The 25,156-nt window shown below is 56.0% G+C and overlaps 9 protein-coding genes across 9 annotated transcripts; 5 read left to right on the top strand and 4 right to left on the bottom strand.

Annotated features, from left to right (window-relative positions):
• Positions 1-150: 150 nt before the first annotated feature.
• Positions 151-1,249, top strand: MAM_02864 (40S ribosomal protein S0; the record flags this gene model as incomplete). The annotated part of the gene is made up of 3 exons (XM_040821663.1): positions 151-320; positions 483-931; positions 1,041-1,249. The coding sequence occupies 3 exons, from the start codon at positions 151-153 to the stop codon at positions 1,247-1,249; spliced, it is 828 nt and encodes a 275-aa protein (XP_040680232.1).
• Positions 1,250-2,203: 954 nt separating this feature from the next.
• On the bottom strand, positions 2,204-2,913 carry MAM_02863 (NAD(P)-binding domain protein; the record flags this gene model as incomplete). Its single annotated transcript, XM_040821662.1, has 3 exons — positions 2,204-2,483; positions 2,530-2,612; positions 2,665-2,913. 3 exons carry the CDS (start codon positions 2,911-2,913, stop codon positions 2,204-2,206), a joined length of 612 nt encoding a protein of 203 aa, XP_040680231.1.
• Positions 2,914-4,688: 1,775 nt separating this feature from the next.
• On the top strand, positions 4,689-5,483 carry MAM_02862 (uncharacterized protein; the record flags this gene model as incomplete). Its single annotated transcript, XM_040821661.1, has 1 exon — positions 4,689-5,483. One exon carries the CDS (start codon positions 4,689-4,691, stop codon positions 5,481-5,483), a length of 795 nt encoding a protein of 264 aa, XP_040680230.1.
• Positions 5,484-5,723: 240 nt separating this feature from the next.
• Positions 5,724-7,071, bottom strand: MAM_02861 (uncharacterized protein; the record flags this gene model as incomplete). Its single annotated transcript, XM_040821660.1, has 5 exons — positions 5,724-5,834; positions 5,889-6,029; positions 6,082-6,381; positions 6,436-6,605; positions 6,657-7,071. The coding sequence occupies 5 exons, from the start codon at positions 7,069-7,071 to the stop codon at positions 5,724-5,726; spliced, it is 1,137 nt and encodes a 378-aa protein (XP_040680229.1).
• Positions 7,072-10,170: 3,099 nt separating this feature from the next.
• On the top strand, positions 10,171-12,390 carry MAM_02860 (fatty acid desaturase; the record flags this gene model as incomplete). Its single annotated transcript, XM_040821659.1, has 4 exons — positions 10,171-10,349; positions 10,686-11,358; positions 11,414-11,578; positions 11,638-12,390. The coding sequence occupies 4 exons, from the start codon at positions 10,171-10,173 to the stop codon at positions 12,388-12,390; spliced, it is 1,770 nt and encodes a 589-aa protein (XP_040680228.1).
• A 1,187-nt stretch (positions 12,391-13,577) lies between these two features.
• On the bottom strand, positions 13,578-15,390 carry MAM_02859 (pheromone-regulated membrane protein; the record flags this gene model as incomplete). Its single annotated transcript, XM_040821658.1, has 2 exons — positions 13,578-14,842; positions 14,904-15,390. The coding sequence occupies 2 exons, from the start codon at positions 15,388-15,390 to the stop codon at positions 13,578-13,580; spliced, it is 1,752 nt and encodes a 583-aa protein (XP_040680227.1).
• A 2,990-nt stretch (positions 15,391-18,380) lies between these two features.
• MAM_02858 (uncharacterized protein) lies at positions 18,381-19,142 on the top strand (the record flags this gene model as incomplete). The annotated part of the gene is made up of 1 exon (XM_040821657.1): positions 18,381-19,142. The coding sequence occupies one exon, from the start codon at positions 18,381-18,383 to the stop codon at positions 19,140-19,142; it is 762 nt and encodes a 253-aa protein (XP_040680226.1).
• Positions 19,143-19,777: 635 nt separating this feature from the next.
• Positions 19,778-21,703, bottom strand: MAM_02857 (uncharacterized protein; the record flags this gene model as incomplete). Its single annotated transcript, XM_040821656.1, has 1 exon — positions 19,778-21,703. One exon carries the CDS (start codon positions 21,701-21,703, stop codon positions 19,778-19,780), a length of 1,926 nt encoding a protein of 641 aa, XP_040680225.1.
• Positions 21,704-22,961: 1,258 nt separating this feature from the next.
• MAM_02856 (lactoylglutathione lyase) lies at positions 22,962-23,989 on the top strand (the record flags this gene model as incomplete). The annotated part of the gene is made up of 3 exons (XM_040821655.1): positions 22,962-23,405; positions 23,481-23,742; positions 23,814-23,989. The coding sequence occupies 3 exons, from the start codon at positions 22,962-22,964 to the stop codon at positions 23,987-23,989; spliced, it is 882 nt and encodes a 293-aa protein (XP_040680224.1).
• Positions 23,990-25,156: the final 1,167 nt, after the last annotated feature.

The raw sequence follows: 25,156 nt of genomic DNA, 5'->3' as shown, positions 1-25,156 counted from the left end.
GCTACCCACCACCACACACACTTTCGCAAATTCGTGTGTGATCCTCGCGAACTTTTTCTGCGACCTCTACGATCCGTTACAAGACCTCCGACCTCTTTTCTTCCCACCCGCTTCCCACGTCTTATCTGCAAAGGAAGAAAATCAGGAAAGATGGCCCCCAACAACCTGCCGTCGGTGCTCAACGCCACCACCCAGGACATTGAGATGCTCCTGGCTGCTCAATGCCACGTTGGCAGCAAGAACCTCCAGGTGCACATGGAGCCGTACCTCTGGAAGACTCGTGCCGATGGCGTCAACATCATCAACATTGGCAAGACCTGGTATGTTGATTTTGGAAAATTCGGGAGAACATTGAACGCTCGCGCAATTTTTAAAAGCTTTTTTCCCCGCTGCAAATTTGCGTTTTCGACTTGTTCCTGAAAAAAAAAAAAATTCACCCCCGTTCAGTTAAATATCGCAGTGCTGACTGGGGCGTGTTCCAGGGAGAAGATCGTGCTCGCTGCCCGCATCATTGTCGCCGTCGAGAACCCGGCCGACATTTGCGTCATCTCCGCCCGTCCCTACGGCCAGCGTGCCGTGCTCAAGTTCGCCGCTCACACGGGAGCGTCGTCCATCGCCGGTCGCTTCACCCCCGGCTCCTTCACCAACTACATCACCCGATCCTTCAAGGAGCCGCGCCTCATCATCGTCACCGACCCCCGCACCGACGCCCAGGCTATCAAGGAGGCTTCCTACGTCAACATCCCCGTGATTGCCCTCTGCGACTCCGACTCCCTCACCGAGTACGTCGACGTCGCCATCCCCACCAACAACAAGGGTCGCCACGCTATCGGTACCATCTGGTGGTTGCTTGCCCGTGAGGTCCTCCGCCTCCGTGGCACCATCTACAACCGCGAGACTCCCTGGGACGTCATGCCCGATCTGTACTTTTGTATGTCCATTCCCCCCCCCCAGCCCCCTATTTCTTCCAGGCACGCTCGCGCTCCTTGGTAGACAGTACCGTTTCTGTCGTCCCGTCTTGCTGACCCGCACACTCCCAGACCGCGACCCTGACACCGAGGCCGAGGAGAAGACGGAGGAGGAGAAGCCCGCTGAGGAAGAGGCGCCCGCCGCGCCCGCCGCCGGCGCAGAGTGGGAAGCCTCCGCTCCCGCCTTCAGCGGAACCTGGGACGGCGCCGAGGGCGGCGAGTGGGCCGCCTCCGGCACCGGCGAGTGGGCCGAGCCCTCCAAGGAGCAGTCTCAGTGGTAGGCCCCTGAGGCCTCTGCCGAAGGCATCGAATCCAACGACGTCGGAGCCCAATGGTAAAACAAGAACAAAAACTCGCACGGTTGAAAAGAGGCAACGAGGTGAATCGGAGGCAGTTGCCAGGCTCAGGCTAAGCAGGAACGTGGTGCACGTTTGTCGTCTCGGACTCTTTGGTCGACTTGGTTGGCACTTATGAGGGAAAGATACTCGATCTTGATCTTTTTTTTTCGCCGTATTCTTCCACTCCCCGCTGGCTTTTTGTTCCCTGCCCCGGTCCCACGGGCACACGGTGTGGTTTCAAACCCGCGCCCTGCGCTGGATGAGACGACAGGTGCAGGGGCGGGGGCGGTGGTGAGGAATGCGAGAACAGTAGTCATCAGGAGAGAGGGAAAGCCCTGTGCTGCCAAAAGGGATGGACTTGACCGTTATCCCGCCTTTGTTTCCTAGGCACGAACTTTGGATTGCGTGGCAGCTGGGGGCTGGGGGCTGGCCGTGCTAGATATTTTTAAAAAGGATGACCACGACACGATGTCGTCTATTCGATGCCGCTGCGATGCTGATCTTTCCGTCCCGGTCAAACATGTTCTGGGTCAGAAAGGTTCCATTTGTGATTTGTGCGGTTGGAATGCTAGCGAGGGGCGTGTAGAGTCCAGGCTGGGGGCTTTCTCGGTCCAGCGTCGAGCGTCGAATAAAGACTTTACACGTCTTCACGAGCGACCATGGGACAAGACTCGGCTCTCGCCCGGTACGTACGTGAGCCCTTGATGTCTTACGCCCCCGCCGCTTGAGCACTTTGCGTGCTAGACACGACTGGACAGTCAAAGGGTATAGATTCACATCTACCCCCCATCTACCCATCTATCTAGGACTCTCCCTCCGCGTGTGCTGGTGTCGACAAAGGAAATCGCCCGTCCGCCGCGTCGGGCGGGTCTGAAAACCCAACCGGGCGCCCTTTTTTCAAACGTCCTTTTCGAGCCCGACCAACTTGGCACTCAGCTCCCAGAGCCTGTCCTCGCCGTCGAGGTCGTAGGCGTGCGGCGCGGCGCCGGGGTCCAAGATGGACGCCGCGGCATCCGCTGTGCCCGCGACGCCGCAGTGCGCGAGGTACTTGCCGCCGTTGCCCTCGCAGGCCTTTGCGACGGCGGCCCAGACGGAGGTGGCCGCGCCCTGGGGCGGGCTCATCATCTGGGTGGCCACGGCGTCGTCGGCCCTCCGCGAGTGCAGCAGGCCATGATTCCTGGGCCGCGGTCAGTGATGGACGGAGCCGGGCGACTGCGGAAGACGTACCGGCATTGTTGACGAGGATGTTGATTGTGAGAAAGTCCCGGGCGGCTTTGCGGACGGAATCAAGCGAGTCCAGGTCCATCTCGACGACTTCCAGCTCGCCTCTGCCCGAGGCCCGAGGCGGTCCTGAGCACGTCCTCGGTTGTGGCGGCGGCCATTTCGAGGCTCCGCGCCGTGAAATAGACGTCGGCGCCGGTGCTGTGCATGGCGCGGACCGTTTCGACGCCGATGCCTGCCGTGCCGCCCGTGACGAGGACCACTCTGCCGGTCCGTGTGCCCTTTGCGCCGCTGTCCTCGACGACCTGGAGAGCGGTGGGCCGCTGGTCTCCAGGGCCAGAGGGGTTGGCGTAGAGCTCGGCGTAGGGGCTCAATGCGTCGGACATTTTGGGGCCTGTCTTCTTTTGGCTCAGGTTGGAGCGTGAAAATCGATTGCTTCTGTACAAGGACCGGATGTTGTCCGTCGTTGCGGGTGAGGTTTGAGCAGCGACGGGTGTGTTTCTACTACTTATTTTGTACTCGGGCTGCCAGGCGAGCGAGCGCAGCTTGGAGGGAGGTCCGAGGCGTATTTATGTCCCATGGCTTAGAGTTGGCCCAACGTCCAAAGCGCAGGCATCTCCGGCACGGCCTTGACGCGGTGGGCCGGCATTGTCCGCTCTGCTCCGCTCCGCTCCGCTCCAGTCCGCTGCCGTTTGTGGGGCTGAAGGTCGGCAATAAGAATAGTCTTTGAGTCTGACTCTGACTGCAGCGAGAAATGGGCATCGATTATTTGTACCATGTGGCTCTTACGTTTACGAGCACCATTGAGACATCACCACTCGGAGCAGAGGGAAGGAGAAAGATGATGTGATTGCCGGTCCCAGCTCTAGCTGACGGGCTGCGGCGACGCTGCTCGAAAAAACAGTCGGCGATGCCGCGCACATGCGCACCAGAAGCGCTTAATTGGTGGCTGACCGTTTGTTGGGTTGGAGAATCGATGCATCATGTCGTTTTGCGGTTTTGCACAGTTATTTGGGGCGTTTATTGCCTTTCCTTTGAGCCCTCTTTGTGCGCGTTATGCCCAGCCACGAGCCAAGGGCAGATAAGGGGAGGCCTCCCCCCCCCCCCCCGTCTCCCGTGTTATGGACGGGCGCCGACGTCGTCAGTCACGTCTTTGGCGACGGGTGGCGTATTTTGTAGGCGCTCTTCAGCCATGGCGTTCCCAGCCCACGGGAGCCGTGACATGGAGGCATTCCCCATGGTTGTGTTGTGTGCATGTATATGTGCGACTTGGAAGTCCACGATGACCTTGTACAGGAACGCATGCTGGAGAGACAGAACAGGAACAGCCGCGTCGTTGGTCCCTAGCAGCTCGTCAAACCGTACATGCATATTCCAAAGACGCTGCGTGCGCGAGATGAATAGACGGCGGTGTCGGCACGGTCCCTGGCGTCGACTCCCTGGCATCCCATCCTGGCACTGCCTGGCCGACAGCCACGTCTCCTGGAAAGGCATAGCTGTGTCTGGGTCGAGCGGCGCGACAGGCCATGACGGCAATTCAGGGTTGTCCATTTTCAGCATCTCCTCTCCAGTACCCCCAGCCGGGGCCCCAACTTGACCAGAGCGTTGCACCGAGATGAGACAACATAAAGGCCTTTTGGGAAGCTGATCTGGTGTTTGGACCAGGAGGAGGGCAGGGGGGTCTGCGCCCGTCTGCCGTCCCGGGCAAACGGGGCGTGAAGACGTCCTCTTCTGACCAAGATATGGTTCACTAGACGGCAGCAAGCATTGGGCTGAGTGAGCATGGCGTGCATGTCACGGGCACTGCGAGATACGGAGTAGTGCCACCGGTAATGAGAACCCTGGCCCGAATCCTGGGGCGCTGGAGAGCTGGTCAAAGACATGCAGCCCGTCCAATGTCTGATCTGTTGGCTTTGAGCCTTTTGTAAAGGTTCCTGGTGCGTGGTTGGGTCAAGAAGGGGGATGGTTTGTAGGGACACATGCAAGCTTGTTGCTGGACCTGCAACGGGAGCAAAATGGACGATGAAATCCGCAAGTCTTCCCCCCCCCCCCCCCTTGCGGTTCCCGACTCTCGCCTCCTTTTGCTCCTCGTTTTCCCGCTCCCGGAGAAGTAAAGACCAGCAAATGCTTCATCTCGACCAAGCCCGCACTGGCCAAAATCATGCTTCGAGGCGCATCCCGCTGGTTCCTGGCCAAAACCCTCCCCCATCTCGATGACCAAGAGAGGGCCTTCCAGCCCGTGCCGCGCCGCGCAACGTTCGACTCTGCCGCCAGCGCAAACAGGCCCATCACCATCGTCACGACCGACGAAAACGCCCTCGTGCCCCATCGGGACAAACTCCTCGTCTTCCGCTCCCTCACGGGCATCGACACCGTGCCCACCGTCTCCGGCGACGGCCATGCTCAGCGGGCCGCCCCCAACTTGGGCATCTATCCTCGCGTGATCAAGGCCGAGAGGAAAGCGGCCCGCGGCTTCAAAGTGTACAACATCATTGTCAACGTCTGCCTCGGCACACAAATCGTAGTTGCGGCGTCGTTGACGGCCCTCGGCGCCGCAGACGGTTCCCGTGTCGCCGTGACTGCTTTTGGTGCCATCAACACCATCATTGCCGGGTTTCTTACCTATCTGAAGGGGTCGGGCATGCCGCAGCGTTTGAAGTTTGTTCAGGACGAGTTCAAGGCTGTGCGGGAGCATATCGAGCAGCGTGAGCGCGAGTTCTGTCTAGCCGACTGTCCGCTGGACCCCATTGTTGAGGCGGCCATCATTGACGACATGTATCAGGATGCGAAGAAGGACCTGGAGGGGATCAACAAGTCGTCTGGGGGGAAGCAGGCGGAGAGGGGCGAGCGTAGAAAAGAGGTAGGAACAGTGGCGCCGTCTCTGGGGCATAGGTTGTCCAAGTTGACCGAATCAACAACCGGTCCGCCTCGCGTGCCGGGACTGGACAAGATTTGATCAGATGATTACCACTGAGCCCAGCAATGTTAACTGAAGGATGCCGATGCCACATGATGATGTACACTCGTGAGAGAAGGAAGGCTTTTGCCCCTTCTGAGGGATCTGTCAGTGTGTTGACCTGTTTGTATCTCTACCTTCACGTGGTGGAAACGGTCTCGACGGGGAGTATAATATTACATTGGGTTAAAGGACACGGTTACAATCCAAGAGAATTTCTCCAATCGCATTTACCGGCTACTAATCGTCTTGCTCTTCCAGCTCGTCGCCGTCGTCGTCGTCGTCGTCGTCGCTGCCACCATCTCCATCAATTGCGGGATCGGGCATAATTATGCTGTTCAAGAACGAGACCTGCACAAGCGTTTAGTCAAACGAGACAACCTTGCGGCGCTTCTTGACACATACGAAGCCAGCAATACCGCGCACGATTTCTTGCACCTCATGCTGAGCGGTATCCTTGGTGAACATGTCGGCATCGATCTTGGCGCCAATCGTGTAGTTGCGCAACTTTAACAGCTCGATATCCCTATGGGTAACTTCGTATCCCTAAGCTCAGTTAGTGACCAACGATGTCACGAGGGCCTCCAAGTCATCCCACCATTGGTCGTTTTTTGAGCGCGTTCTCTTGATTTCTCTGCACAAAGGCTTTGATTACTGCCTCTGGACCGGCATTGGCCTTGACATTGGGGAACAAAAATTTCTTCAACAAAGGTTCGCTAAACGTCCGTCGCCATCGATCTGGGTGTCTGTCGATGCTGCGGCGGAGTTTCGTGACGAACGCGGCTTCGGGATGCCACAAGCCCCCGCCGATGAAGGACGATCCGGGCTCGCAGTGCATGTAGTAACAGGCGTAGGGACCTTTCCGGCCTGTCCGTGACCAGGCGGCCGAGAAGTGAGGCTATTGCGCGTTGAGTCACCATCTTGGTTGATTGCCAGCAAGGGTTCGGCGTACCTTGTATGGCGTCTTCACTTTGCTGAAGCGAATATCTCTGTATATTCGGAATATGACGTCCTTGATGGGCAGTTCGGGAACCGTTTCATCTACTTCAATTATGGTCTGCGTAGCCGTCTCCACAAAGGATTGCCAATCTTTCAGAGCCCGTCGGTACTCGCCATCATGAGCTGCATGTTGTAAGCATAACGACGACACTCAACCAGGGCTCATCAGCTCACATTTCAGCCAACTTCTCTTGTTATTTGCCTTTAGGTCCTTGAGAAACAGCAACGTGTTCTTATGGAGTTTGTGATCTTCATATTCCACCCCTCCTGTATCCCTCATCTTCTCCAGAGGTATGATTTCAACTCTTCTTGGTGCTTCGTCGTCGTCGTCGTCGTCCGCTGCCTCCTCCTCCTCCTCCTTCTGGTCCTCATCTGCCGTCTCTTGGACGTACTGATCCTCCTCGAGTTGTTTCGAAGTTGACTTGCTTTTCCCAGAGAGTCGACGTTGTTTCTTCAGGGGAGCTTCATCCTCATTCGATGGAGTATCCGAGTCTTCGAAGTAGGAGCTCTTTTGTGAAGCCGTGGATAATCGGCCAGACCGTCTCCGATCAGTGCTTGGCTCCGGCGCAGATCTTTTTCGAGACGGCATCTCAATTGCAAAGTTCCGGCAGGGTTATATAGCTATTTTTCGCGAAATTCAATGGGATTCAAGGCGTAGCTGGACTTGGGTGATGGAGCCAAGTTCATCATCTCACAGGCGAGTGCGAGTGGTTGCGTCATTGGTGGAAGTGCCATGGGTCGCGGCAGTACTCCGTAGTAGTGCTGATGTACCTAGGTACTCCGTACCTACTAGGAGCCCGTTGCACCAATCCGCTTCCTTCCTTCCTTCCTCTTTTTTTTTTTTGGGCTTGCGGGAACGCGTCTCGCTCGTGGCGCGACTGTCGGAGATCCGACGGCCGCAATATGTGAGTGAAACCCAAGGATGTGGCCATTGTATCCTAGATTTGCGACGCCATGTGTTCGTGCTCCGAGGTCATGGCCATGATTGAATCAACCGCGTCCCGGTGAGATCGAAATCTCGTCATGTCTCTGACCAGATCTCGGCCAACACCAAAGCTGGGTTTGCATCGGTTGATAGTCCGGACTCCGCAGTCCACGAGTTCTCCCCGATGACCAAAATGGTACCCAAAGTCAAGATAGACGTCAACAACGCCAAGACCCAAGACTGTGGTGTAACTTGGCTTTGAAATACTTTCCAGCACCGATGCACAACTCAATTGCCAAGACGCATCTACGCCGCCCCAGGTCTGGTATCGACTGGTCGACCAGGGGCGCCTCTTGACGGCTTTGCTCCAGCACATTCGCGAGCCTTGTTGTGAAAATGTGGCCAACCGCTGGCACCAGCTTGGTGTCGGCCGGAACCCAGGTAAGGAACCCGGGCAGGGATGCTGGGCTGGTTGAGATGCGGCGAATGGCCGTCGAATCTTGTCCAGACCGACCAAAATGACTGGCACTCGACTCGAATCTCGGTTGCTCCATGACGTGGATTGTTCATGGGAGGCGCAGCCGGAGTTAATCACTCCGGACTCGTTTCTACCCCCCAAACAAAATGCTCTGCGTGAAACGAGCAATGCAAAGGGCGGGGAGATGCGGGAAGAAACGAGACGCTCAGGATATGGCGGCACACGACCATGGGCGAGAGTAAAGTAAAGTAGCCATTGGGATTCGAGGTCTCAAGAGTGTCCAATCAAGCATTGAGACACATCATTTCAGCATCGCCCGCTTTTGCCGCTCCTAAAGAAGCGTCGAGTGGATGAATCATTTATGTTTGTATGCAAGTTGGAAGTGGTCTCGAGGCCGTCGCTCAATTGGCGCGCGGAACAAAAAAAAGTCCAATTCCTTTGAGAGCACCGGATGCAAAAATAGCACAATCACTCTCCGACTCTTTTCCATTCTTTGCTCTTTGAGTGGCCAACCACCCCAACACACACGAGACAATGTCATGCCGTATTTCTATCGAAAGGAAGCGGTTGCGGGCAATTGTTATTGCGGTTGGTTCAATGGTGATTCCGTCTAGAAATACGTGAGTCAAGACAAGGCCACAAAAGAGGGACCTATATCAAAGTCAGTACTCCATAGCTATGCTTGCTTGGCTTATTGGTTCCTCCATGCACCACTGCGAATGCTTGCGGCAAATGATTGTAGTGGCTTGCTGAGAGCTATGCTTGCTTGTGAAGCGATGTGTGTGTGCGTGTGTGCGTGCGCGTGCGCGTGCGTGTGCGTGTGCGTGTGCGTGTGCGTGTGGAGCTGTCGTGTTGTAGTCGTAGCCTGCCCGTGGCTTTTGTCCCTCCCAAGGATGCTCCTTTGAAGTCGCCTCGTGCCTTTCTCACTAGTATCTGTTGAGGTGCAAGAACCTAGAGGTACGCACCTGGAACCTGCTGCCGTGGTGTCCATGGAAGTTCTTTCGTAGGGCCCAGGCACCTTGATACCTCCAAGAACTTGAGTCGGTACTTGAGTAGCAAGCCAAGTTCTTAAGTACTTCAGTACTTACCTAGGTAGGCCGACGAGCTTAAAGTTTCAAGTACTCGAGTACTCAGGTGCCCGTACGGAGTACCCCGCTCGGCCATACTAACATCCCAATCCAATTTGACCCTGGCCGGCCGATCAGTATACATACCAAGTACTCCGTACCTACCATACACTGACCCAGGATGGCAAAATTCAACCTCCTCCTATCCTCCTCCATCATCCGAGCAGGCCAAGCAAGCTAAGAAAACAGACAATGGCACACGGTGGCCATGCCTGATAATCTGAGGCTCTTTGGGGTGTCTGGCGGTGACGTGCTTGTTTCATCTTGGTCTTGTCACCCCGACAGGAGCTGTCCTCTCGTCCGTCCAACAAATGCCTGCCCTCACTGCGGTTCCTTGGTCCATAAAAAAGAGCTCACATACTCCGTACACGTGTTTTCTACCCCTATCAACGTTGCCAAAGCAAGCTCAGCTCAGTTGCCGCCGCATGGGGTTCGTTTTCCGTATCCACCGCTATCCACCTCGGCAGGTTGCCAAGAGATGTGAGAGGCACAGCCCACGCGACCCTTGCGGCTCTGAGAAACAGGGAAGGTGATCTCAGTCTTGGCTATTGCAGGAGCACGAATTAAGTTTCTCGATACGGAGTGCTCCGTGCCATGGCCTCCTATTGCTGGGGGGCTGTACGGAGTACGTAGCAGCTCCAAGGGCAGACAGAACCACATGAGCACGAGTAATGAATAGGAGGACGTCGGCCCCCCTGCACCGCTTGTCTGCCACGATTTCTAGAAAGGATAAGACGGAAGCAGGCACCTGATGGCCGGTCCCCTATTATTATTCTCAGGGTCAACTGGTCCCTTACGTCTCTCCATTATACACCTTGTCCATGGAAGTCAGCCTTGCTCCATTGTTCACGAACTGGACAGACCATGCTTGTGTGGCACAATAGCAGCTGCCCTACTCCGTACATTGCGCGTTCGTTTCGCTCCTTCGCTCCTTCCTCTGGACCTGTGCCGCTTCCCATTGATCCCTCGACCCTCTGCATTTCCTCGCGCACGACGGCTGCCGGAATCGATTCCTCATCTTTTTCTGTTTCATTTACGAATCTCAACAAAATACAACCGGCCGCGACTCCCCCTCCTTGTTCTTGACGAGCCGCAACAATCTTGATAGACGACGCATCGCCACGCGGCAAGTGGTGCAGTACGATACGGCCGCCCAAAATGAGCCGCGACCAGGTTCTGTCCCCAGAGACGGTGGATGCCATGATTGCCGACGGAGATGTCGTTGTCATCTTTGAGGAGCATGTCCTTCGCCTCGATTCGTGGCTGGATAGGCACCCCGGTGGTCGCCTCGCAATCATGCACATGGTTGGAAGAGATGCCACCGATGAAATAACAGCGTAATATGCCTCACTCTTTTCACCTCTGTTTTTTCACTCGTCAGGGAAATAATTGCGTGTCACCTTTCCGTTTCCCAGAGTGTTCAGGGACTGTCATCTTGGCGCTGCGCCGGTGCAAAGAGGCTGAACTACCAGACCCTGGTTGTGGTTGCCGGGGGTCTGCTACCCAAAGGGGCATGTCAGATCTGAATCTTTAAGCTTGAACAACTTGGGGCGGACTGCGGCTGATGGGGCTGCTGGCTGATGCATAGGGCACACTGCATTGTAACCCTTTCAAATCTCAACTACTACGAAATAAATACCTGAGTCATCATGGACTGAGGCCCTGCATTCTAGGTACCACACCGATCGCACGCTACGAACGATGAAGGCATACCGGATCGGCCGGAAGCCAATGGGTCCCTGGACCAACCGCACACCGCCAATCAGAGGAGGCGTGTTCCAGAAAGGAATCCAATCAGAAATCGTGCCCGACCTGTCCGAGACTCAATCGTCAGATCAAGACAAGGACTTCCTGGACGAGGGTTACGGTAGTGGCGTTAGCAGAGTTGCTTCCCGAGACCAGTCCCACAGATCGAGTCCGTCTCCTGCCTCGCAATATGCCACTGGGAGTCAGATAGCCTCGGACAGGGCCCTCCCGCGTGCCAACGCCAGCCATGTGCGGGATGGCATAGTCGAGGCCCAGAAACCCGTTGACGCTGACAAGGCGGACAAGGTTGCCGAGGCTCGGGTTGCCTTGAGCCCCGAAGAATGGACCGAGTGGGCTGTCCAGCAGGGCAAGGTGAATGACGGCAGAGACTTTCCTCCCTTGGACTTGCTTGTCCAAGGTGCCATTGCCGCCAAGTATCGACTCCTACACCGTCGTATCCAAGATGAGGGCCTCTACGCTTGTCCATACAAGGAGTATGTCAAGGAGATGGTCCGGTACACGACCTTGTTCGGTCTCTTCCTTTACACTCTCTGCCACGGCTGGCATCTGACTTCTGCCGTCTTCCTTGGCCTCTTTTGGGTTAGTAACACTCGATTCCGTTCTGCCATTTGCCCCGTCAACTCACATGTCGTAGCATCAAATTATGTTTACTGCCCACGATGCTGGCCACAGAGCCATCACAACCATCTTTGCCGTCGACACGCTTATTGGCTTGTTCATCGCCGATTTCTGCTGTGGCCTGTCTTTGGGCTGGTGGAAAAGCAGTCACAATGTTCATCACCTAATCACAAACATGCCGGTATGCTGCGGCCGATACTCGCATCCTATTTTGCAAACCCTCACTAACAGAGCCGTCAGGAACATGACCCCGACATTCAAAACCTGCCCCTTTTCGCCACATGTCCATCATTCTTCAAGTCCCTTCGCTCAAGTTACTATGACTTTACCTTTGTGTGGGACGCCGCCGCCGAATTCCTTGTTCCCTTCCAGAAGTACACGTACTACCCCGTCATGGGTATCGCGCGATTCAATCTCTACCTTCTCTCATGGCTTCATGTCCTCTCTTCCAAATCGTCGTCTCTCGGGAGCAGCAAGGCCTGGTGGATTCGTCCCACCGAGATTGCCTTTATGACGTGCTACTGGTTTCTGTTCGGCTACCTCCTGCTTTGGCGCGCACTTCCGACCTGGACCATCCGCGTGGCATTTGTTCTCATCTCCCACATGGTTACCATGCCTCTACACGTCCAAATAACGCTATCACACTGGGGAATGTCAACTTCGGACCTGGGAGAAGATGAATCCTTTCCCCAGCGGCAGCTGCGGACGACCCTCGACGTTGATTGTCCCGCTTGGCTAGACTTTATCCACGGCGGGTTGCAGTTCCAAGCCATCCATCACCTATTTCCTCGAGTTCCCCGCCACAATCTTCGCAAGGTTCAAGCCATGGTCAGGGAGTTTTGCGCAGATACCAACATTCCGTATTCGATTCTGGGCTTCATGGACGGCAATCGCAAGGTAATCAGTCGACTAGATGAAGTCAGCCAGCAGGTAAAAATGCTGGTCAAGTGTCAGAAGTACATGGCCGAAACCGGGGAGAGCGGGCTGCATTGAGATGAGTATCGCGATTGTGGTTTTTTTATTTTAATATTTCATTTGTATTCAGCATGACTGCAATATCAGAGACCTGTAGACCAAAGCTTTGCATAATACGGCGTTATTTGCAAAGGTGGGTGGGTCGCGGCACAACGGAGCCATTCGCTACACGATATCTTGTGGGGTTTTTACACGCTGGCACAATGCACATTTGCCGCCCGCAGATCTACATAGAAGGCGTTTCATTGTTTCAAGGCGCCAATCAGCGCAATACCCAGAGTCCTCTCAAGCCACGTGCTCGCCGGTCAGCCACGTGTTCAGCAGCGTCAGCAATGCCGGCCCTGTACCGAGATGAAACTTTTCTTTGTCCCCGTAAAGGCACTCACATCATTACCCCGATCCTTCTTTTCAAGGCCAGCACGACTCCGGTCGCTCACCCTCCTGAAGGGGCAGCCGAAAGCTTGGCTCGCCGCCGTAGCGCCGAAACGGGGATATTGAGCGGGGCCCGGAGGTTGTCTCCACACCGCAAGCGCGGTGATTTGGGAACTCGCCGTCTTTCCGGCCGGGCAGGCTCGACACGGTAAACGTCCCGATAAAGTCGTCGTCTAATGGCCTGCGGGTCATCATCGTCGCGCCCGGGCCCAGCTCGGGACAGATGCCCAGGCTCCCCGTCACCACCGCGGCAGCCCGTACAGCCGGGCATCCAGCACCAAGCAGCGTCCATCACGGCGAGTGGATTCGTCGTGCGGAACACGACGACCGGGGAGCTTGCGCCAATTGGACGCCACAGTGGCCGCGTGGAATAAACTTATCTATGCATTAGCCGATAGAGGCCGAGGCTCAGCTATGAAATGCGGTGCTGCTGCGTACGTAGTCCGCAGAGACTGACTACCAGTCCGCCTGGCGATCTTACTCCGTATATGTCGAGGAGAACCTCTGGTTCGGGCATCCCAAATCATTAGCCAACACAAAACCACCGTCACTCCCACAAAATTTACTTGGCCGTGTATATACAGAAATGTATGGCAAAAATGCAGCAACTGTCATTCATAGACGTCGTCCCTGTCCCAAACCCAACGCCTCTTGGAAACATTGTGCAAAAAGAGAAAAGACAGCAAGGAGAAAAAACATTATCCCGATGCGAGTGATATGCCAGGTGACAACGCTGACCGATACGGTGGGTTTGATATTCCAGCCACCTCAACTCAATAGTATCCGCGATTCTGTTGTGACTCGATATGGTATCCACTTGGTTGCGTCTGGTAATAGTCCAGTATGTCGTCGTCTGAAAAACGTCTCATTGACGCTAGCGACATCATGTCTCTTTGCGGAGGACAGTATTGAGCTCCCGCCTTTTGGGGCACTATTGACCCTGTTGTCACGCTCCGAAATTGTGGCAAATGTCCACTGTTGTTTCCATAAAATGGAGCTGGGCTCTCCCGGCCACCAACACCCCGGGAGGGATTGTATGGTTGATATGGACGAGATGATGTTGCATAACCGGTGGGATCTGTGTTGCTTCGATTCGCAGGCGGTAATGCACCGTAATTGCTGACCATTGTCGAGCCGTTCGTTTGTGTCCTCACAAGACCTGGGTACATGGGCAAGCCGCTCTCGGTCAAGGCAGGGCTGGCGGTGATGGTTCGCAGAGGAATGCCAGAACCAATTGTCGCATGTCCGTAGCCGGGTCTCCCGCTAGAAAAGCTCTGTTGCGAGTTGGATGGACTGGATCGTGGCGGCAGGACACTGGCTGATGAGTATGATGGGCCATATCCCACGTCTGCTGCAGAAGACATCAGAGGAGCCCGAGACGAATGGCTCGAGCCCGATGTAGAAGTGCCGGTCCGTTGCATTGGCCGCCTGCCGTCCATCGGGCCTAATTCGGTGTTCCCAGACGAGCCATGGCCATATGTATACACTGGTACCACGGCCGTCCTCTCATCTTGTCCCATGGTAGGCATTCTGGGAAGGCTGTCATCCACATTGTGCGGGACACCAGGTAGCGTCGGTAGTGTAGCCGCTCGATCGTGATGTGATACCTTCTCACCCGTCCTTTTCGCATATTCCAATTCCGCCCTGTACCTGTCCGCTTGCCCTTTGGCAAGAGCCTTATTGACTTTGGTCGTAACGATGCGCAAGAGCTTCTTGTTGACTTTTCTCTCGCAGTAGCCACTCAAACCGCCATCGGCACGAGGAATCCAATGGAACAAAAACAAAACGTAGAAAAGGACTGCCAGCAACAGAAACAAAGCCGAAAAGAACCAAACGACAAGAGTGAAACACATGCCTGACAAGATGACGGCCTGCTGGTAATCCTCCGCAGCCAGTAGCCTGACCTTGTCGAAGAAACCCAGGATCGCCCCGTCAACGCTTGTGGCGGTGGGTGCTAGCTTGGCTACGTATACCGATCTCAGCGTCAGGGCGTTTACAACCTGACGTGGACCAGAGCAAAAGATGACGCGGATCCAGGCTACAAGGCAGAGTCAGAATCAAAAACCGAACAATTCAAGGGAGGCCCAAGGCAAACATACACTTGAAGCTGAAGTAGGTGAACAGAGCCACATATTCCGACCCTTTTTTGCTCTTTGTAAGTTCCGCAAAGACGAGAAATCGCCTCCAACCCTGAGCTCCAAAACGGATTGACTCCCAGCGAACTGCTAAGCTGTCGAGGAAACATTCGGCCACATTGCCACGCCTCATTACACGGAAGGCTCGGACGCCTTCAAATGCAAGGTTGACGAACGAGAGAAGGATGCAAATGGAAAAAATCCATTTGGAGACATTGAACGGAATAGCAGGTTCGATTTTGGACGACCATTGATCGAAAGCGAGCAAGTTTACTGCAGTAAAGCTGTCGACGGCGTATACAGCGATCGAGATAATCAGCATGAAGCACAAATAGCCATATGCGAACCCGGGGCCACAGCCTTTGGCCCTGAAGTCCCGCAGGTTAATGTAGTCCCATTTCTGGTCGAGAAACTCGCGTGTCTGCTTCTTGCGGTTACGTGCGCAGCCCATTTTGCTGATGATGGCCTCGTCCAGCGGTCCAGCGGTCCAGCGGTCCAGCCGGGCTCAGCAACTGAGAGGACAACCTGCTAGTCGCGTGATTCTTGTTGATTCGGCGACTTTGGGGGTGGTTTGCCGTGTTGCGGTCCTGCCGTCAGTACACCTCGCGCCTCGGCTCGGAATGGTCTTCCTCCCCAGTTGAGATGATATATTCAACGTAATGCAATCGACGGCAAGGGAAAAGAAGGCCTTGGCTGACAGCAGCGGGAAGACGAAACAGAGACGGCCTACGCTAGACCGCTACTCCGCGCTGCCCATGACTTCCAAACACAGTAGACTGCGGCCAAGGGGCGATCGTCACAGCAGGCGGGCGGGCGTCGTCGTGGTCGCAAACAGGCTCTACTAGGCGACCAGCAGAAGCAAAGGGTGTTGCATTTCCCCCCAGCAGTAAAAAAGTAGGGGACAAAGGACCACGAGCAACCCAAGGCCAACTGAAGAGGGATTGAGACGAGCGTACAGGTGGAATGGCGTGGTCGGCTGAAGCGTATGATGTGCTCTTGGTCGAAGCAGGTCTCTGATGTCTGATTTCAAGACCAGGTATCAAGACTTTGAGGGCCAGTCGGAAACTATTATGTTATTAATAAGTAGAAGTAGTAGTAGTGGTAGCAGTGGTAGTAGTAGTACGTAGTGTGGCAGAAACGACAGGTCAAGATGGCACGAATGGAGACGAAGCGAAGAGCACGCCGAGATGTGGCAGGCGGGAGCTATTATTGTTCACGTTGGAATGAAGAAATGGCTGGTGTGAGAGATTAATGGTGGCACTTGGCGCAGTGTGAGTCGTGACGGTTGTCCTCGTCGGCTCGACTGGAACGGGCAGGCGCAAGTGGTGGCCGGTCGTCCCTTCCCCAGACTCGGGAGTCGGGACAGGTGTTAACGTTAGTTACAACACAAGTCAGGTACGGAGCACCACGAGGCACCGGTACTCGAACCCCTGGCGCCAATTGGAACAACCCAGCTCCACCATGATTGGCGCTTCTGGGCGGCGCTTGCAGGGTGGTCCGGACGCCCTGGTGGGGCCGTCGCTGGTGCTCAGGGTGCAGGCTCTGATTGGCCTGTTGACGGTGCCTGCCCCTGCCCCGCCCCCCCTGCCGTGGCCACAGCTCAAACGCCAGTCCCCGCACGCCTCTTCATCCAAGGTTGAACGTAGTCATTCCATTCCAACGGATGGCAACGATTCTGCAAACCCTCTGGCTTCAATACGACAACAAATCGTCGACTCCACCGGCGTCGTGCCTGCATGCATGGCCTGTCGATCATGAAACGCCTCTTGACGCCTGCTACCCCCATGATCCATGATGGCAAAGGTCGCTATTCAGTGTTCAAGGCGGCAGCCGGGCTAGCTGGACTTCCGTGCGTATTGGCGAGCGTGTGACATGGCCGTATGCGGAAAATGAAATTGCCTGTCATCTCAACTACTACTACGTACTCGGTCACCTTGATGGGAAGAAAATATGGCGCCATGCGAAGTGGCCCGTGGCCGAGGTGCGCACGGCGCGAACGGATGTGAGGCGCCATGGCTTGCCGACTTTGGCCTCAGACTATCGACGACAGATGATTGCCAGTTTCTTCGCTACGCAGAGAGGAGCGTCCTCGGATGTCGTACGGGCTCTTGACCAGTGTTTTAATTCTGTTTGCCTGTTCGTCGAACGCGATGGCGCCCGCATTTTGGCCATGGAGACGATCGGTCGTGACAGATTTACGATGAAGGACTTTTCCCTTGCGAGCTTGTTGCAGAGCCTCCGTGAAACGGCGTCGCACCGCGTTTCTTTTGCAAATACTATTCTATCTTATTTTACTTCATTTTTTATTTATTCGGGTCCGCCTCCGCTTTACTCAACTTGGTCTTCCCACAAGTGTCTGACACGTTGCTTGAGGGCGAGTCGGGGACATGCATCCCGGCCGGTTCGTACTCAAAATACGGAGTATCACGTATTGAATTCGCCACATCGCCGAGATTGCCATGTCATCAGGAACGCGGACATGACATGAGCGGTGTTTCATCATCACGGTCGAGCTAGTTAACGTTAGTCTTGAGGCATGACCTACCTATTCAGCATATCCCTGGCGCTGTTGTTCGCTCGCATAAATGACTTTCCCATTGTGGACTCGCCCTTTTTCATTGCGAAAAAGCCTTGGAACGGGAGCCTAGGACTGCCAACCCCCCATTCCAGTCCCATGTTGCGCTTCACAGAATTGCAGTCTGGGGTGGCCATCCGTGGGATGCACAGATACCTTTTCTGACTTGGCCACTAAGTAGCGCAGTAAAAATGAAACCATCCCATCCGTGTCGTGCGTGCTTTTACTCTTTTACTTGCACGTGGCAGCGTCACTCGTGGTCATGCATATCTCTGCCCTGCGATTGCTGCCCAGGCCCTGGCTCATTGGCAAGACGCAGGCCGGCCGTCAGGGCATGGAGTGCTTTTGCCGCGTACACTAGGCAATTCCACCATTTTTCCATGCAATGCTTGGCATGTACTGCTCAATGCGCCTCCTCAGAATGAGACTGCTCATGACTTCGTGTCGCATGCATCCGGCGACGTAATTTGGTCCACGCGTCACGTAGCCGCCACACCAGCCCCGAAACGGCTAGCGTGGGCCGCCTTCTCTCCAGGAGGAGCCGAGCCGCCAAGCCATACGAAGCACCGCACCGCGAGTGAAACACAAGTTGATCTCATCAACGCATTGTCCCGCGTCCCGGCTTCATCCCCCCCAGCATCGCCAAGTCGGCGCCCAGACGACCTTTGCAAGCGGCCTCGTCTCGCCCGTCCAGTCATCTTCTTCCACGGGCCACTGCCGCCGCCGCTGCCGCTGCCGCTGCCGTCCCCGTCCCGTCAGCAAGCACGTCACCCGCTTCGCCTCCCGAGCCCGCCCGCCGCAGCACGACGACGATTGACGTCGCCATCGCTTCCCATCCCCGAGAACCCAAGGACGGATCACGGACAATGACTCTCCCAAACCCATCGCCACCCCTCCTCCTCACGAAGCGCCTCAACGCCTTTCTACACGCCAACCAAACCCCCCAGCTGCCCACGCTCCTCCTCACCACCTGCCACGGCAAGCTCCTCGCCCACGCAAGCCCACACCCGGTATCTATCCTCCGCACACACGCGACCGTCGCGGCCTCGCTCCTCGCCATCCACACCTCCTCCTCGGCCGACGTGCCCTCCGCGCTGCCCGGCTCCCGAACCCCCGACCCCATCCCCAGCTCGCCCGTCCTCTACCCAGACACCTCGGATAAAGAAGACTACGGCGACGACGACGGCGACGACGACGACGACGACGACGACGACGACCAAGACGCAGCCCCCCACGCCACCGCAGCGTCCAAAAGGGCAGCCGCGAAAAGGAGAGCCGCCCGGTCCGTCAAACCCGTCACCATCACAGTCCAGCTCAGCGGCGGGACCGTCATCATCCGCCGCCTCAAATGCGGCCTGCTCTTCGTGTCCGTCGGCCCCTCGGCGCACGACCTCCAGCCCGACGCGCACCTGCAGCCCGAAAACGGCGACGCAGCCGGTAGTCCCAGCGAGGTGGAGAGCCTAGCCAGCGCCGGGGCACAAACGTCGTCCAGCCTGGAAAGCGCGGGCGCCGCCTCCGTCGTCGCCATGAGGAGGCACGCGGCAGACCTGGCGCGCTGGCTGGACGACAAGCTGGGCACGCTGCGCGTCCCCGAGGAAGGCGTCGGGTCGAGCGACTGGAAGAACTGACCCAAAGGACACGAGACATGTGCACTCTTGAAAAGGCCGAGCCGGCAATCCGGCGGCGGCCCCCTTCTGAGGGGAAAAGGGGACCATTACGGAGTACCCGGCGTTTGTTTGGCAACGAGGACCACGGCGTATGATTTTGGGAACGACTTCATTTCCAGTCGTTTGAAGGAAGAACAGAAAATTTCCCACCTCGACCGGCTTTGTCCGTCTTCGTCTATGCTTTGGCGCGTCTACTTGGGACACCAAATCCTTTTACCTGCCCACGACGTTGCAAGCTTGCGGCGTGCCAGTCGCAGACTGCCCTTATGCATGCCTTGGGTCTTTTCCTCACTCCGTGAAGCCCCGTTGACTAGAATAATTACAACATCTACCATGATGGTCTGCCATCGTGTCACGCTCATCTTGAAACCCATCAATCAAGCCTTGACGTCCACAAGACGCGCCGAATTCTCGGCTGAATTCAAAAAGTGTAACAATGTACTCGCTGCACAGAAGCAGATATCAGTGATGCATACGCCACGAAACAAAACGCCCGCCGATGCACCAGCAACTACTCCGTAATGCACCCGTGAAGGATACTCCGCCGGCCAGGAGGAGTCTTGCCCCTTTTCTATGCGCCCATCCAGCACCCGTCACTATTCTATACTCATACGCATGATACCATCGTTGGTGTCAACCATTCCCTGGAACCCTACACGACCTTTGCTGTTTATTCTCCCTGTTGTCCCGGCTAGAGGGTTTGCGGGAGTGCCGCCGCCAGCGCTTCCCGACTCGCTCTGGGCGCTGCTGCCCGCCTTGTCGCCTCCGGTGCTGCCGGGGCGAGAACCCCACGGCGCTGATTCGCGCTGCATAGGGCTCTGTAGGATGGGTGAGTTGTGAGCACTCATCCCGGGGCTGACGGCCCGTCTCTTGAAGCTGATGGGGTCGAGGTCGTCATCGCGACGGCGCTTGTTGTTGATCCTGCGCGTTATTTCTGCCGCGCTTGGCCCTTGAGCATTGCTGCACTGCGAGGCAGAGTGTGCGGACGCGAGCCCGGGTCCAGGGGAGTCCAGGCCATTGTCCTCGCTCATGCCGGAAGAGGAACCTCGGGGCAAGAGGCCCGAGGGGGGCGGTGTTGTTCTCGTCCCACACATGCTGCTCGACTCGGAAAAGGTGTCCCAGAACTGTTTCCCTTTGGAATTCCTGATGGCCTGTTGTTTGAAGCTGCTGGAAATTCCCGAGGCCAAGTCGCTCAGCATGTTGACGTCATCCTCTTGATCGTCGACAGGATCGTTGTTTGTTAGGTTTGGTGAGGACAAGACGCTGGCCGCCGTGCCCGACTCGGCGGGTGCTGCTTGCGAGACTCGAGGCCCACGCGCGACGTCGCTTTCGCGCACTTGTTTGACAACCTCTGCTTCTCGTCGGGTTTCGGCCTCGGCCGGCGCAACCTCTTCAAAGAGTGCGGCGCGGATTCGGGCAAAGGTTTTGGTTTTTGGCAGTAGGTTGCCACGACGGGTCACGGCTCGCTTGACAACACCGCGTTGTGATCCCTCGCTGCCGCCGTTGACGTCAGCATCGCTCTGGGACTTTGCGCTTTCGTCGGTGTCGGCGGCAGAGATGTGTAGCTGGTTCGCTTGCCAGCTGATGCTCTCCCTCCTCGCCTTCGCACCGTTGCTGGGCGGGGACTTGGACAGAGTGGCTGCGGCCATGTTGAAGCCGAGACCCAAGGGTCCGCGCACCTTCTTCTTGGGCTGTTTGTGATGGCGGCGTTGTCTTTTTTGGAAGCTCATGAGGCTGCTCATGGCAGGAGACCCAAACGGCCCCGTCGGCGCAATATTGGTAGTCTTGGAGACTTGCGGGGTTGTGAGGTATGGCTCGTCCATTTCCTCATCCATCAAGTCGTCATCGTCTGATGAGCTTGACGAGTCGCATCCAACGGCGACTTGGTTGGTGCTGCCTAGAGAGCTGCTAATATTCATCTTCTCGTGATTTCCCATGACGGACCAGAGCGACGAAGACGTTTGCTCGGGACCGCCATATTCGTTCCTGCGATGGGGGATGTTCATGGCCCGCTCCCCGATGGTGGGCGATGAGTCGGGGGACGATTCGGCGAGGGTCGAGTGATGCAAGCTGGTGGCAGCACGAGAAAAGTCCAGGCCGCGCGACCTGCGAGGAAGAATATTGGTCGGCGACGCGTATATCTGTGAATGGTCGAGTTTTGGAGAAAGAGGCGGAGGCTTGACGTAGGGATTCGAGGCCTGAGTTGGTGGTGTGAACTGTCGAGGAACCATTTGCAACGAGAGACTCTTGAAGTCGGAGCGTCGCGGCGTAGAGGGTGCCTGCGCGTCCTTGATGTGGGTGTCGTCCTTGGACGTTGCCCGCGGTGTTTCGACAATGAGCGGCGACGGTGACAGCTTTGAGGGTGTAGCTCCTCCATCGGACAGAGATCGAGTCTTGGTTGCAGGAGGCGACCTGCCGTGAGCCGCGTCGAGACGGCGACTGCCCGGTCTCTCGCCAGGGACACCGCCGAGGGAGTCGCTGTCGATCTGGATAGCGGAATCGTCAATGTTGTACTCTGCCATTTTGCGCCGGTTCAGTGTCCCCCTGCCGCCGTCCGCTGTCTGGAAACTCGGCGGGGAGACGGGGAGCAGGTCGTAGCAGTAGCAGCAGTAGTAGGATCAGCGCGTCGAGGAAGCCATGGGTGCTTGAGCTGGTCGTGAATTCCAGGGCGCGTTGGTCTCGTAAGCTGACATGGAATGGAATTGTGATCGATCACAACGCTTCTCTGCAACAAGTTTTGTCCAAGAAAAGAGAAGGCGGCGTACGTAGCGAGGATACAGGCGGTGGGCGGCAGTGACGGACAGACAAATGTTTTGAGAGATGTCGAGTCGTCGCGCGGCGTCTGAGCATGCGGAGTGGTGGGTGGTGGCTGCACATGCCCGCCATCCTCCGTACGGAGTTGGTGCTCCGTGATTTGTGGGCACCAGCACTGGCTCGATTAGTGACTTCCCAGTGGCTGGCGCTGCCTGGGCTCTGACTGGCTGAAACAAGGCAATTAAGCTGTGCCCCAGTGCCAGTGCCAGTGCCAGAAATACCCGCCGGGGGGGCCCCGCTCTACGTCTTCAACTCTGACTGACGGGTTGATGTCGTAGCCATGATGAATGAAAGTGCGGAGCAGTTCAAGGACGAGCGGCATCTGGCAGCGTCGATAAAGCTAGAGCTTGCTCACAGGATACATACAGAGTGCCTACGTGGGTCAACGTCCGAAACATGATCAAACCAGTTGGAGAGCACGTGGGTTTGACGTTAATACGTGTCGAAATCGTCTCCACCTTTTCTGGCTGGGCGGGAATCTGTAGTTACGTAGTTCCGAGCCCCAAATTGCATAGCGGGGCAGAAGCCGCGGGTCAAGCCCAGCTCGCCCTCTCCAGGTCAAAAACACATCATTGAAGCAACCCCAGGCCACACCTTGGACAGCACAGGAACTCTCTTCCTCCTCAAGGTTTCCCCCAAGCCAGGTACGGCGGCCCCCCTCCCTCAACAATCTCATTCATGCTCAGAGTCACCGTCCACGGACCTCCTCTACCTGCTGAAGCTCAGCTGGGACAGCAATCAATCAAGAACAATGGCGGCCACAACCAACACCAACACGTACAAGTTTAACCACTCGATGCAAGTCTGAGCCCATACAATCGATCCGATGAACGCTGGCTGAAGTGCAGTTTTCCAGGATTCGAGTCAAGGATGCCAAGGAATCCGGTGAGTCCCTCCTGAAACCCGCCGCCATGTAAACGCACTGGCTTCGGCTGCTTGACAAGTTGCGCTGATGGTTCGTACCGCATGTCAGTCAAATTCTACGAGTTCTTGGGCATGTCATTGGTCAAGAAGTACGAATTTCCCGAGGCCAAGTTCGATCTGTACTTTATGGGATACAACAGTCCCAAGGCCGTTTCCCACGGCAGCTCACACGTGAACCGCCAAGGTGTCATCGAGCTCACTCACAACTACGGCACCGAGGATGATCCCAACTATACCGTAAACAACGGCAACAAAGAACCGCACCGTGGCTTTGGTCACACCTGCATTAGCGTAGACAACATTCAGGCCGCTTGCCAGCGTATCGAGGATGCAGGATACAAGTTTCAGAAGAAGCTTACTGATGGCCGGATGAAGAACATCGCCTTTGCCTTGGATCCCGACGGCTACTGGGTGGAAGTAATTGGACAGAAACCCCTGGAGGAAACCGAGAACATCAAGGAGACTGATCCAGCCACCTACCGAATGGTACGGTCATTACCTCGTCGGGACACTTGGCCGATCTTGACCCTGTACCGATCCACTAACCAACGTCTTTGACAGAACCATACCATGATTCGCGTCAGGGATGCTGAAAAATCGCTGAAATTCTATCAGGAGGTCATGGGGATGACGCTTATCAGAACCTCCGAGAATGGCGCTGCCGGGTTCAACCTCTACTTCCTCGGCTACCCTGGTGCTCAGGACACTGCTCAGGCCAACCGCGAGGGCTTGCTCGAACTGACATGGAACTATGGCACCGAGAAGGATGCCAACTTCAAGTACCACAATGGCAATGATGATCCCCAGGGCTTTGGGCATATTTGTGAGTCCCGTGTCCTTGTCTGATCGACTGATGGGATTGAAAGCAAGGGTACCATTCTTACCGGTACATAGGCGTGTCCGTTGACGACCTTGACGCTGCTTGCCAGCGTTTCGAGGATCTCAAGTGTAGTTGGAAGAAGCGACTTACAGATGGCCGCATGAGGAACGTGGCTTTCTTGCTAGATCCGGATGGCTACTGGGTTGAGGTTGTGCAGAATGACAAGTACAGTGACAAGTACAGAGTATAAGGTCAAGAAACGGACGGTATGTAACCTATGGTGACTCGGCAACAGGGCCGAGGACGTTGTTTTTCCTTCTTTGTTTCCTTTCTTTTTCTTTCCTTTTTGGTAAAAAGTTGGGGTTGCTCACATTTCGTGGCCAGATTTCAGAATGACAAGCCACACGGTGCTATGTGATGCTTGTCCTCGTCATACTACAAGCGAGGACAGAAAACAAGAGACTGTGTAAAAGCGTGTGACACAAGGTACTCCGTATACCAAGCTTTTGTGATGTGGCAGTAGACCGGCCAACACCGGTGTAATTCATGCGAGAAACGTGCGGTGGGATGCCGTGATTGAGATTACCCGCCCGCTACTCAATACGGAGTACAGCGAGAGATAATTCCGGGCAGTTGACTCTTGAGACCGAGCCACGAAGCGACTCACCCGGGCTGGCTGCAGCCTGCAGGTGCCTCACGCATCGTTTGGCGCCGATCGGCGCCGACGTCGGGTCAGACAGCCCGGATGATACTTCTGTACTCCGTAGAGCAAAGTGAGACTGGGCACAAGGATTGCCAAAAGAAATCATTTGGCAGAGAGCCCAGAGCTGAAATCAAGACGGGGAGGAAGTTGGTCCCAATCCATGCACAACCACCCGGGCCGAAGGTTGAAAACTCATTGCTTGCTGCTTTGCACGAGGATTCTCGCTTATGAACAGCCCTTTGCAGGCCTTTCAAAATGCATCGCGACAGACCGGCTCCTCTGGGAAGAAGTGTGCTCAATACTGGACGCAGCTGAGGTGACGACGGTCGAGGTCAACACTTGAATGCAGCATTGGACGTGGAGAAGCGGAGCGACGGATGATGTACGGAGTACGTACCCCGCAATGGGCTGCCTGTACTCCGTGCTCCTCCAGTACCACTACTAATAGCAGCGACGACGTCATGTGCTCTGGCCACTACCTTAGGTCCTGTACCCCGTTAGGTACTGGGTACTTGAGGACTCAAGTTGCCTCCTATCAATCAGCACAGTCCAGTCCAGAGCCCAGACAGAGGCAGCGATGTTCATCCTCTCCGTGACAAAACCTGGACAGAACTCCAGACACCAACCATCAATTGATCCCACACGCTGCAGCCAAACTCGCCCTGCCAGGCTGCATGTGCCCACTTTGAACTGGATCGAGTCCGATTGACTCGA

The sequence above is a fragment of the Metarhizium album genome, assembly GCF_000804445.1.
Source record: "Metarhizium album ARSEF 1941 chromosome Unknown scaffold_5, whole genome shotgun sequence".
Taxonomy (NCBI): domain Eukaryota; kingdom Fungi; phylum Ascomycota; class Sordariomycetes; order Hypocreales; family Clavicipitaceae; genus Metarhizium; species Metarhizium album.
The sequence above is the reverse complement of the archived record's forward strand: the minus strand, read 5'-3'. Positions and strand labels throughout refer to the sequence as shown.